The 14,250-nt window shown below is 34.2% G+C and overlaps 1 protein-coding gene across 1 annotated transcript; it reads right to left on the bottom strand.

The window, feature by feature from the left end:
- Nucleotides 1–5,785: 5,785 nt before the first annotated feature.
- LOC150107032 (zinc finger MYM-type protein 1-like) lies at nt 5,786–6,217 on the bottom strand. Its single transcript, XM_090393544.1, has one exon. It carries the CDS (start codon nt 6,215–6,217, stop codon nt 5,786–5,788), a length of 432 nt encoding a protein of 143 aa, XP_090249670.1.
- Between the last annotated feature and the right edge of the window lie 8,033 nt (nt 6,218–14,250).

Here is a 14,250-nt window from a genome sequence, read left to right as displayed (position 1 = left end):
CAAGAAGACTTGAATAGATTGAATGAATGTACCTGAGAATGAGGATGCCAGTTCAATGTCGCAAAATGTAAGCTTTTAAAATTTGGGAAACAAAGATGGGAAGTAGAATTTATGATTGGTGGGGATATATTGTTGGAGGTGGAGGAAATAAGCGATCTTAGGGCGATAGTGGATAAGTATCTGAAATTTAGGGGACACAATGCCAAAATTTTGAGGACAACACAAAGAATTCTGGGAATGATGCAGAAGACAGTGACTTGTAGAAGTAAGGAGATTCTTGTTCTATTGTATAAGGCTCTGATTGGGCCACACATGGACTGTTGTGCACAGATTTGGTCACCTGGTTTTCAAAAGGACAAAGAGATGTTGGAAAGAATCCAGAGGTGACTGACTAAGGTAGTTTCTGATTTCTGGAATGTCGAATATGAGGAAAGGTTGAGAAGATGCAATTTACAGATTCTAGTGGATAGGAGGAAGAGGGGTGATATGATAGAGACCTACAAGTTAGTAAGGGTTGTTATAGGATCAATGTTGAAGAGGTTTTACAGAAAACATTGGGAGATCAATGTTTTCTGGAAGCTGTATAAGGAGGGTATGAGCAGGGGAATGAGGAGTAGGTTTTTTGCATGCAGAGTTGTGAATGATTGGAATGTCTTGCCTGAGAAGTGGTGCAGAGAATTTGAGTGTGTTTAAAGCACGGCATTATGAGCTGAGTATGTATGACAAAAGGACCTCCTGGATGAGTCTTTGACTCCATGGGGCTTAGGATAATAATGTAATAGTTTTTCATGTAGTGTTCTGTCATATGCCTTTGCAATGTACGGTATCATTGTGATACCTTACATTCCTTTATCCATGCAGAGTTGTCACTTTATCCATGCCAATTCTGCTGTCACTTTATCATAAAATGTAAATAAATTACTAAGTAAGGACCTATCTCTTCTTCTTAAGTATTCAGATTTATGATAAAGTGTTTGCTACTAAGAGCAGATTTTTCTCTTAGTAGCAAAATCTTTCCTTCCACTCTCTTTTGTTCTGAGCCTTCTCTTTCAAGGTTGTGTACCTGTCTCCATTCAGCATATCATCTAGCATTGTTTTTCTTACTCTTCCTGTGGGTCTTTTTCCATCTATTTTTCCTTCAATGGCATCTCTGATGATTCCATTTCCTCTCAAAATATGTCCGATCCAGTTTCCCTTTCTTCTTTTTATCCTCTTTAACAGACTTCTTTTTTCTTCTTCTACTCTTTTTAAGACCTCTTCATTAGTTATTTTATCTATCCATTTGAGTTTTTCCATCCTCCTCCAAAACACATCTCAAAGCCTTCCAAAATCTTAATTTCTTCTTTCTTCAATGTTTAAGTTTCAGCTGCATAGAGGGCAACACCCCACACATAACATTTTATTAGTCTTTTCTTTAGGTTTCTGTCCATTTTACTTCTGAATAAATTCCATTTTCTATTAAAGCCATTGCTTCCCATCGCTATTCTTGCTTGCTTTTATGTTACTTTTACATCTTCCATCCTGCTAATCACATTTCCTTGTTTACTTGATTCAATTTTTCCCCATTTATGAAATAAATGGGGAAAAATTTCCCCATAGATGAAATACTTGCAGATTCCTGAAACAACTTCAGAAGAAAGGAACTGAAGAAATAACCAAAATAATAAATTTAATTTATAACAATGGAGAATTACCAAAAGATTTCATGACCTTAATATTTATACCTATACCAAAGAAAAGTAATGCAGTGAAATGCAAGGATAGAACAATAAGCCTCATTTCCCATACATCAATACTTATGAGAATCCTAACATGGAGAATTGCATCTAGGTTGGAAGAATTTCTTGGAGAAGATCAGTTTGGTTTCAGGAAGGGTAGGGGAACAAGAGATGCGATTGGACTGTCAAGAATAATAAGTGAAAGAAGTCTGGAAGTGAATAAAGAAGTTAATATCTGCTATATAGATTTTGAAAAAGCTTCTGACTTTGTAAAATGGGATAAGATGGTGGAAGTAATGGAAAAGATTGGTATAGATTGGAAAGACAGAAGGCTAATTATTTCACTATATATGGGACAAACTGACATAGTGAGAGACATATATGGTACAACAGAACCAGGGATCTTTGGACAAGGAGTAAGTCAAGGCTGTTCTCTTTCACCAATTTTGTTTAACATGTATTCCAAAGCAATGTTAAAAGAAGCACTGGAGAATTCAGAAGAAGGAATGAAGATTGGAGGTAGACAGATATTTGCAATATGATATGCAGATAACAAGGCATTATTATCAAATACTGAAAGAGGACTACAACATCTGTTGAACAGATTACTGGAATCCTGTATCAATTATGGAATGAAAATTAACATAAGAAAAACAAAAGTAATGAAAATAGCAAGGACCTATAGATTTATTTCTATCCATCCATTTCTGAATTTTACCTTGAACCAACTTTTCAAATACTTTAACTGCTATTCCAGAGATACTAACTGGTCTGTAATTGGTCTGCCAGTCTGGTTGGCCAAGTGGTTATATACCCAATCTCCAACCAACAGGCTGTGGGTTGAAATCTGACACTGTTAGCATGGATGTTTATGATTGTCTTTAAGTAGGAGATGAATTTCATTGCCTGGTGTGAGACTACTGCTCCACTCATTGGCGGCTTGAAGTGCCTTGAAAAAGTTCCATGTTTGGTCTCTAGAGCAGGAATTCCAGACTATGTAAAAAATATATTAAAGATAGAAAAAATATATAAAATTGATAAAAATAGAAAAAATGCTCACCCACAGTACAAAATGTACTATAGGTTTGCAAATAACCTTTTGTGGGTGGAAGCAATATATATAAAAAATGCTATTAATACTTCTGTCTTGAAGTCATCTTTATGTAATGGAACTCTCTTACCCTCTTTCCACTTCTTTGGAACCTTGCCAGAGCTGAGACTTAGATTAAACAACTTACTTCATCAGAGGCATTGCCAGTTTTCTTGCAAATTCTTGTTGCACACAAGCTTATATACCGTTCAGTCTGACAGCTATATTCACATCAATATTTTTAAATATATTGAATACCTCCAGTTCATCTCACATCAGTAACTGCAATGTTACCTGGATGATAAAAGTGATAACTTAGTAATTCAACTATTTCTTCTTCTGTCACTTTCCTGCCATCAGCAGTGAGTAAAGATATCCTTCCATAATCATTCTTTCTCTTTCTTGCTATATAGGAATAAAACCCTTTTAGATTTACTTTGGCTTGCTTAGTTAATTATTCTGTTATAATCTGATTTAGCTTTCCTTACCATACTAATTACCCATCTTGCTTGCACTTTGCTGATCACCTTTTTTTGTTATATTCCTTCTACAATGTTCTTCTTTTTTTTTTTTGTCAGTTTTGATTTTTATCTCTATTGACTGACTTAATCCCTATTCAGTTTATCCTCTTGACCCTGGGTACAGTCTGATACTGCATCTCCGAAATAATCCCTGTGTAAGTTTTTTGTAATTTGTTATTTTATATTTATTATATGACTTGACTCTTTATCTCAATGGTTCCCCTTCTTACTTTGTTATTTTCGTGGTTGCTTCAGCTTGTACAAAATGCCAACAGGCTCCAATCTCTAACTCACGTAAAATACTGTTATTTAACTTTTGTCCTATCGTAATCTACTTAGCTTTCTCCCTCTCCTTTCAAGGCCATAAAGTATAGTCTCACATGTGCTAGTCTTGTAGACTTATGAAAAGCCTGTGGCTGGGATCAAATCCTTAATCTACATTGCTATTATTCAAATGTATTAATCCTTAAAAATTTATTTTTGCTAACGACTGCGCTTAAGGATCGTGTAAAAGAATTTTCTATCTTTCCCTTACCTACAAGAGAATATTTTAGCTTAGCAATTGGAATAACTCAAATCAATTCTATCTCAAGCAACTCTGAGTTACTCAGTGTGGCTGTTACTTTACTTATGAAACAGTGCATTGGCTAACAAAGATCAGGCAAACTATTAACAAAACCAAACATGTTTATTCTGACTAAGACAATTATGTACAAACGTAAATAGGACATATCACGTGTCTGCTTCTCCACACATTCATTAAAACAAATCACTTAAAGCGTCAGACAAAGAAATTATCTACACTCAACTTATTAAACACGTGGATGAATTTTAGCACACATAACCTTACTCTCATTAACACTACTATAAGGCAAAATTATACTGTACATGTTCTAAACATTATGTAACACAAGCATTATTCAAGATTACAATATTCTATATTATACATTCAAATTGACTTTCGGCTTTCTGACCTCTTCAACACATTATGCCATTAGTTAAACACATGGCCGGACTAAAACAATTTTGTGCCCTAGGCAAACTCCTTCTTTGGAGCCCCAAGGTTTTTTTTTTTTTTTTTAATATTTAATACTTTCTAATTGTAAGTAGGTATAGGTTTCTCAAATGATTAATAATTTCATAACTTCAAGATTTCTATTCACTAACAAAAAAATAAAATAGTATACATACAAAAAAAAAATTACTAAATTATTGGCTATTAAAAATATTATGGGTTTTACACTTTTGATTTTATCAATTATAATTTACATATATATTTTTCATTTTAAATCTGTGAAAGTTTTTATTCTTTCACTAATGTCTATTTTCTGAACAACTGCATTTTCAATAGATAGTAAGGCTAAAGAATTTAATCTCTCACTCCCCATTGTTGATCGCAAATATGTTTTGATAAGTTTCAGTTTGCTGAAACTTCTTTTAGCTGTTGCTATTGTAATAGGAATTGTCAGCAGAATTCCCAATGCAACCCGATTTTAAAAGCAAATAATTCTGCAAATTATTTGCTTTTAAAAATTGTAAAGTTTCCAATGGTGAATTGATGTTTTCTGGAAGTAAACTGTTTAGAGATTTAATTTCTTCAAAGAGCTCATTCCCATCAATGTCACTATTATTTTCATGATGAAGAATTGAATGCAAATCCATACATTATTTTTTTAATTCATTTAAATCACCTATTTTAGTTATATTAAAAAGAAAACCCCAATTTTGCTCGTACATTTTTATTTGTTCAAATCTTTCTTCAAGAGATGTTAATATCGTGTCCAAAATGATGTTGAATATCGTTATTCTAAACTTTGTTCTCTCATCAACAGTAACAAGAGTGGCTTCAGATTCATAACTAAATAATTTCTTCCTACGAATTATTCTTTTTTCAGTAAATATTGGCTCTGTTCCTAAAAGCTTTGCTAATTCCTCAGCTTGAGTCAAAGCATTTTCAAATTCCAGTGTACAGTATTGTCTAATGAATTCAGTACATGATTTTAATAAATTTATAAATTTATTTTTAAATCCATACTTTTTGTTTGCATTGATTTGCTAAGTATGTTAATCTGATGAAGTATGTCATACCATGTCACAAACATAATTAAAAAGGAATAATCGTAAAGTTTTTCTGATAGTGTTAAAGATTCAGATTCTTTGGTGGCTGCATCAGTTGAATTTTCACTAAGTATTATCAGTGCATCATGAATTTCGACAATCTGATACCTGACTGACTTTATGCATTCAATATGACTCTCCCAACGAGTTTCACATACTGCTTTAACAGTGAAATTTGGTACATTATCAGTTAAAATTTTCCATCTGGCAACAGATGCTGAAAATAATGTATAAAGCCGTTGAATAATACCAAAAAATGAAACAGATTGTGGGCAAGACATTGCTGCATCTCCTATAACTAAATTTAAAGAATGGGAGCCACAAGGTATGTAAAATGCTCATGGATTTACTTGCCGTAAACGAGCTTGAACACCTTTATTTTTCCCTTGCATATTGGACCCATTGTCATAGCCCTGTCCTCCAGTATCATTAATATTTAATTTTAAATCTAAAAGCAACTTAATGATCTTATTACATAATGATTCTCCTGTAGATTCATTGATTTCATAGAATGAAACAAAATGTTCTTGAATAACTAAAATAGACTCTGTTAAATCTATGAATCGTAAAGTAAAAGAAAGTTGTTCTTTGTGACTAATATCTGGGGTGCAATCTAAAATAATTGAAAAGTATTTTGCTTCTTTGGCACGCCTAACAATATCATCGCAAACAGCTGATGCCAAAAGAGAAATTATTTCGTTTTGAATAGTTTTGCTGCAATATGTTACATGGGTTTCCTTCAACAAAATGCAATGTACATGTTCATGCATAATGACATCATATTTATTCAATAATTCTATCAAACCCAAAAAATTGCCATTATTTGGTGTATACAACCGATCTGATGAACTGTGGAAAGTGGGTTGATAAAAATAATATATCACACAGCCTTTTCAATACATTTTTCCAATGCTCTCGTTCTTTAACAATGACTGACTGCATTTCTTCATCTATTGTTTTACTTTTTTGAAATCTCGTATTTGTTTCAACCTTTGAAATAATTTTTTACATATTCTGGTGAATTTTCATGACTCTTTAAGTAATCATGTATATGTTTACACTTACAATGACCAACTGATCCTATGGCTGAAGTTACTTTATTAGAGTAAAATAATTTACAGCAAATACAAAATACTTTGTTGGCACTCATTGAATAAATAAGCCATTTTCATAAATATTTTTCACCATTTGGAGTCATTCTATAATACATTGATGCTGAAAAACATCAAATTTCTGTGTCTCTGGGATAAACGAAATCAGTGCTTTCATCTCTGGTACATTCCAATAAATCTGAAGATAAAATATAATTGATAACTGCAGAGTTTAATGGGAAAGGCCATGCAGCAGGATCGTTATACTAAAAAGTATTTTCAGAAATGTTCTGCGGGTTTTCTTTGAAATTTGTCTCTTTTGAATTTGAAATTTGCAAATCATTATTTTCATTATTTTGATCTTTTTCATTTAGACTTATATCATCAGAGTTTAATTCTCTAGAATTTTCATCAAGTGATGCATCTTTTATTGAAATGTTAAAAGAAGTAGAGTCAGGTGAAGATGAATCTGTTGATTTTAGGAAATTAGTTAAATATTTTGCACTTTTAGAAATATTTCTTTCTTTTTCTAATTTTCTTTTACGGTTTTCTGCTCCAGATAATTTTTTAGAAGATATTTTGAAGGGTTAGAAATTCCAAATTTCTATGATTAAAAAATTGAATTAACAATAAAAGGGGATTTAATAGTAAAAATAATAAAATGTAAAACTTATCACTAAATCACCAGTATTATTATAAATTTCAAGGACAAGCAAAATAAAACAAAAAGAAATATTTAATAATTTCAAAATACATAACACATACAAAAACACAGAACGGCCAAAGGCGATCTTGTATAATTCTAATTTAACGAACTAACACCTAAAATTAGAATCAATATGGAGAAAGCCTTTGTTTGACAACTTTTCCGAAAGAGTTTTAAATTAGTTAATTGGTTTAGCCAATGCCAATATGTCGCGTTGTACCAATATTCAACCTTTTGCACATGCTTCCACCTCGTCTACTGAATATTATGTACATTTTGGATTTGTTTACTAAACTTTTATAATTCGGGCTTCAATTAAAACAACTTTATAGTACATGATATTTTTAATTTAATTTCTTTGCGATCCATCCTCTCTTAAATATTAAAAAATAAATAAAATGACGCATAATGAATAGTGATGATGACTGTTATAAAATGACATCCCTGCTAACTATCGGTGGTTTATTTTACTGTTACCATTTATTGTTGCTATCAATACATTCTTCACTCTCCTTATGGACTTTTAATAAGAAATAAGACCTTACTTTGCCTTTTCACAGTTGAATAGATATAAGACTCTATTGCTGGCCTTAGTTTGGGCACCTCGGTCAGCCCACCCCTTAATCCGGCACTGGTTAAACAGAATCAACATCTATCGTCAGTACATACAATCTAGGCTATTAACATAAAGCAATCTACTTACAAGGTCTCTATATCATGTACACTCCTAAATCCAAAAGGGTTAAGGCTGAATTCTGCTGGCTCCTCTCTCTTTCTTGCGCAACGGCTGTGATCAGGCACTATCCAGCAGTTGTCATCTTTCAAATTCCTTCATTGTAACTTTAATGCATTTTTCATTGATGTTAGCAACTTTGTCGGCTGCTACAAATCAGCACACACATGAATCGGTACAATCTTTGATGAATTTCACAGAAGGATATCGTGTAATACTGCCAGCGAACTCCCCATGATTGCCAGAAACTACTGCTCGCAGGATCGCGAATCTTCCCGCTCTCGAAAAGCTTGCCACAGTAACAAAAAATAAGAGGGAGAGCTCTCAAGCCTAAATCTCCCAAAAAATTCCCGGATTTACTGGTAGTGCCTTTATCACCCATGCTTACAGTAGGTTTTGGCAGCAAAACTCATAGGCCGGTGACCTTTGAGACTGTTGTTGACCTTCAGTTCGCTAGCCTAATCCTGTCTGAGTTTTTTTGTTACCATAGCTTGTGGTTCTACATTGAGTTATTTTAACCTTATATTACAAAATTATTATACATTAAACAGGTTACATGCATTTTTAATTATATGTATTTTAATGGCCCATGTAAAATCGATCATCATCAAATTCCTGCCATGTACCCTCAAGGGGTGTACAGGATATGATAGTACTACATGAAAAAATTACATCACTAATAACTTCCTATCTACAATTTTCCTCCAAATCAGTCTGTTACTTGTCAAGATTCCAACATTATCAGATCTTATATTTCTATCGTCTAAGGCACTTTGTACCGTATCAATCAACCTATATCTTGGTCTTCCTCTCGATCGTTTTCCTGCCAACCTGGCAGAAAACACTTGTTTTGTTAATCTTTCCTCACCCTTTCTGTTTAAATGACCATACCACCTGAGATTAGCTCTGCTAACATATTCCTCGATGCTGACAATGTCAAGTTCTTTCCTAATATCCTCATTTTTAATATGATATTGCCATTGATGCCCTCTGTTCATGCCTCTAATCTTTCTCAGAACTCTCATATCTGTGGTCTCTAGTCTTTGGTCAAGTGTTTTACTTCTGACCCAGCTCTCAGATCCATAAGTTAAAACTGGTTTGAACACGGTCTTGTATACAGCTAATTTAGTGTTCCGACTAATTTCTCTCTTATTCCATATGAATTTATTCAGTTGACTTCCCACCATACCAGCTTTGCTGATTCTGTTGTCTATTTCTATATTGAATTTACCATATTCACTAAAAATCGTGCCTAAGTAGTTGAAATGTTTTACTTGTTCCACAGGTTCTTCTCCATTCACAACACAGTTGACATTTTCAAACATCACTATCAACAATAACATAGTCAGTGAGATTTTTCTTAGTCCTTGCCTCTTCACTCCATGTGAATTTGTGCACATTTTTATGCTGGAACATGGTGTTAGTAATAACCAGTCCATGTCCTGAGCAGAAATCCAACAGATATTTGCCATTATTATTACCTTTGCTCTTTTCTCCAAATTTTCCCAAAATATTTTTGTATGTCTGACAATCATTTCCTACTCTGCTATTCAGATCTCCCAACAAGGACCAACTTTTCCTTTTTCATTGTGTCAGTTGCTTTTTCTAAAGCATCAAAAAATTCCTCCACTTCTACTTTAGTAGAACCTTCTGTGGGACCATAGGCACAAGTAAATAATTCTCATTGTCCAGTTCCCCATTCTCATATTTGCCCACATCACTCTACTTGAGACTGCCTGCCATTCAAGAAGATTAGCCTCGTATTTAGTGTTGAATACTATGGCTACTCCTTCTTTTTCCTAATGGTCATTGCCTGAAGAATATAATATTTTGTATTTATTGCTCAGAAAGATCTCACCAGTTTTTGTCTTTTTTGTTTCAGTCACCCCTATTATGTCGATCTGGTACTTATCTAATTCCTCAGCTAGCTCCATTTCTTTGCCATTGAGGCTTCTTATGTTGATAGTACCGATCTTTAACTCTGGTGATGTTGAGTTGGGGTGTGTTTTCAGATTTGTTCCAGTAGCTGACTTTTCGCTGTTCGCCCTGGTTCCCTGGAGAAAACAACGGGGGCCTTGTTTAACCAGGCGATGCCCCAGCCGGCATGAAATTTTGTCATGTTGTACCATCATTTTTTATTTTGGTTTATCCAACAAGAATACAATTTGGTTGGCTAAATCCCAAATTGCCAGCCCATCCTCATTCGTTCAGTATCCAAGTAGATACCCAACAGGGTGCACCACGAGAAGGTGAGGATTGGACATTAGCTCAGAAGCCCTGGTCGGTTCTCCGCATTCCTTTAAAGGCTATGTGGAGTTCTCCTTTCAGTTATACAGCTTTGACCCTTAAGCATCCTGTAAAATCGATATAGGTGAAAAATATTTCTATTTTTCAAAAAGTGGTCACATCACTTTCTGAAAAATAGAAATATTTTTCAGAGTCATGGAAAGTGGTCATGGAAATATTTCAAAGTCATGGAAATATTTTTCAGTAGTCATGGAAAGTGGTCAGGTGTAAAATCTTACACCTGACCACTTTCCATGACTACTGATATTCTTAGTAGTTTCTGATGCCAATGCACTGCTCCACACTGCCACCTAAGTTTGTAATAATCTCCATTTTTGTAGTTCCACCTAACCCCTTTCTTGACTGAGAATTACACATGTTGAGCAATCTCCCAGAACAAGGCTGCATGGTCACTTTTCCTGATCAGTAGAGTTGCTGCTGTAGTTATAGATATATCTTTGTGCTAATCTTCTGATACATGGCATCCATAACTTCCTGTGAACTCCTACTATTAGTCTCTACCTCATGTTAGACAGCCTCAAGAGAACCATCCCCCTCAGATCTACAATTCTCCTTCATTTCTATTTTTGATGGCTGAAGTTCTTCAGCTGTCATTAATAATACCCCTCCTCCTGCCTATTTTCTCTTTCTCTGAAAATACAATATCTCTTACATTCTATCATAACTACATTGTTCTCTGTCACCCAGGTATTGCTGATGCTGATAATTTTTGCCCAAGTCAAGATAAATAATTTCAGAAAGTCTTCTCCTTTATTTCGGATACTTCTGGCATTTGTGTACATTTATTTGAACATTCCATTGCTGCCCACAGTTATGTAATATTTTATTTATTTATTTATTTTTTGTGCCATTTGTAATAATTATGATGATGTTATTACACAGGATTATTATTTCAAACTGTCGAACTGCGCTGTTAAGTTCTCTTTACCTTTTTCTATCTTAAGCCGATTAATTTAGTCCCTGCTTGTAATCCTTTATACTACCTACAAGTGTTAGTGCCATTAGTGAAAGACCTCTAGAATAGACAATTCATGGATACAGTGTTAACTATTTCCCACGCGATATAATTCAGGGAAAATTTGTTTTTTCGACTGCTCCACCCTGAATTAAAGTTATGGTACAGCAAGAATAGTTAACACTTATAGAATAGATCACTTTCAAAATTAATACCTTAAATAGTCAGTTGTGGCAATTTCTCTAATTTAAGCACACAGGTTCGGTTATTTTTGTGAGACAGCGTATTGGTCAAAAATCAGGCGATAGTTTTTAAACAAACAAAACATGTTTATTTTACTTTAAACACAATACAATATTAAACAAAATCTCTCTAATTCCTGCTTAAACTTAAAGTTGTAATCTTGCAATATAAACATTTAATTTACAATGCTAAGAAAAACTTGCTTTACCAACTCTAGACAATTTCTGGCTGTTACAATCAATATCATTGACTAACATTCTTCTCAGTAAATATATTAGCTAACTTTCAGCCTCAATTACTTTCTATAGCGACTTATCCACCATACCAGCCATTATGGATCAAATACACATCCTCGTATGCTTCATATCCATCATATATTTCAATGTAATATCAATGATATTACAATTTTAATATGCACTTCGCATCCATGTTTACTGGACGTATATATATGTCCTGGCCGGTAGCATGGTTAACAACTAATTTTAACAAAGCTACATTCAGCGGACACACAATTCTTGATCACAATCTCAGCATTAATATATTAAAATCTACTCACAAATTCGTGGAAACAAATACAATCCTACCAGTCTGGATGACTTTTGGCGGTTCTGTTGATTGCTTTCCTCGGTCCTATATCCTAGCCTTTGCTGAATGACCTTCTTCTCCTGGGCTTTCTCCCTCCACAAGACGAATAAACTCCTTGAACTCTTAGAACAACCTCCAACCTAAACTTCCGAACAGCCCCTGAACAGGTCCCTTTTATATGACTTAGAAGCTCCTTGTTTTTAGTGTTGGAAACCCCGAATCTTCCGTAAATAACTTACGTCACTGTTGTTTTGACCTTCATAGTTGGCAGCAATGATCTCTATATCTGAACGACCTTCAATACTTTTGTTCTGGTCTAATCTCCTTAACTTAAAGAATTACTTTTAACATTTTGTTACATCAAACCAACATGTTGCACAATTTTAACCTTTACAATATTTTTTATATAATTTATGAACAATTTCTCTATTATTCTTTTTGTTAGCTAGTTATCACAAGTTTACAATAAGCATTTGTTTAAAATTTAGTAATTTATGATTTTTCTCTTTCCTCGTGGTTTGTGACCTCGGTAAAATCGATCCCAAAAAATCATTATGTAAAATTTCACCGCATCGAATTTTACAGTTACCCTTGCATAGTGTCATTACTAGCCCATTCAGATTCGAAACCTGGGAAACTGCACTCATCTGTTCACAGTCATTTCTGCACTCATCTGTTCACAGTCATTTCTGCACTCATGCTCATTATCAAAGGCTCTTTGAATACTCATACTGAAAAAAATGACTACCAAAACAACGATAATCACATATTTCGGGGCAATAATAGTGCTTTCCTCAGTGATAGGATTACTCCTGAACGCGTGGAGAGGCCTTGCGCCAAAATTTATGCAGAATTACACCATCATTTCTATTATAGTTCAGTGGTTTCTGTACCACATAAGCTACTTCCAGTAATATCTTCTAAGATTTAAACTAGGATCTGTGTAGTAGCTTTCCTTTCTTCCACCTGATGAAATGGTCTTCATCCAAAGCATGTTACGCATGTCTGCTTTTTGGTTGTCCATACTGAATATGTTTTTTTTATGTTATTTTCTTTTTACTATGGTAATTTGTCCTGTCTGTTGAAAGTACTGGTTCCCACATTGACAATGATACTGTAGACACCTGGGAAAGAGAAAGGATCCTGGCTGTCCTTGATTTGTCTGAGGAAAGTGGAAACTTTGTCCAGAGGCTTGTAGATTGTTTTGGTTTTGCATTGTTTTAGAAGTGAGCCCAGTTTATCTGTTATACCTTTAATATAGGGTTTGGATATGGTGTTTATATAGTCTGGTTGTAGGGGAAAGGGTTATTATTCTTTTTTAAGAAGTTCAGCAAGAAGTTTTGTTGTTCAAATATAAACTTATTTATTAATTACTGACCATTTATGAAAAACAAAACTACATTAGAGCTTACTAGTTTCGCCAGCAAACCGTCTGGCTTTTTCAAGGCATTTATGGAGATAAAGACTGTTTACAAGACTGTCTCCGTAAACGCCTTGAAAAAGCCAGACAGTTTGCTGGCGAAACTGGGGTAGGCTCTAATGTAGTTTTGTTTTTCGTAAATGGTCAGTAATTAATAAATAAGTTTGTATTTGAATTATATAAATGACTAAATCTGTTTAGTTTAAACAGCTTAAAGTTTTGTTGTTGTTTTGTTCAAACGATGTAAGTAGAGCATGTTGTTTTCCAGATGTAGTGTAGGTCGGTCCTGAGGCTGACATTCACTGTGCCCAGGCTAAAGTTTAGAAAATTCTAAGTTTCTGGGCAGGATAGTGATGTGAATCAGCATGAAAGTCTCTGCTTGTGTGTATGGACTTCTGATAGGCTGAGCATGTGAGGGATCCATCCAATTGCCTTATTACTAAGTTATCAAGTTGGTCAGAGCACTTTCTTTTTTCCTCTTTATTGTAAAAGTGGACATCATTGATAATGGTAAAAAGTTAGAAAGAGCCTGTGAGCCATGTGGCCAAATGGCAGAGACATCATCTGTATATACCTCAGCTGTACTCTGGGCTTGGGGAGGGCTGAATTAAGTGCCAGTGTTTAAAAAATGAGACAAGTAATGCACATATACAAATATCAGGTAAAGAAGTCACTAAAATTTTAAGTCTAGTTCAGATAGCCATTTAAGAGCTGAAGGATCTGCCTCAAAAAGTCTCTCAGGTCACCAGGGTAGGCTCTTATG

Source organism: Typopeltis vanoorti, chromosome 5 (genome assembly GCF_054136105.1).
Source record: "Typopeltis vanoorti isolate ZY-2024b chromosome 5, IOZ_Tvanoo_1.0, whole genome shotgun sequence".
Taxonomy (NCBI): domain Eukaryota; kingdom Metazoa; phylum Arthropoda; class Arachnida; order Uropygi; family Thelyphonidae; genus Typopeltis; species Typopeltis vanoorti.
Note: the sequence above shows the minus strand (reverse complement) of the source record. Positions and strands in the feature narration are given on the sequence as shown.

What these genes read in the sequence shown, in the direction of transcription:
- LOC150107032 (XM_090393544.1), bottom strand. Translation starts at nt 6,217, where the DNA reads ATGCATGAACATGTACATTGCATTTTGTTGAAGGAAACCCATGTAACA.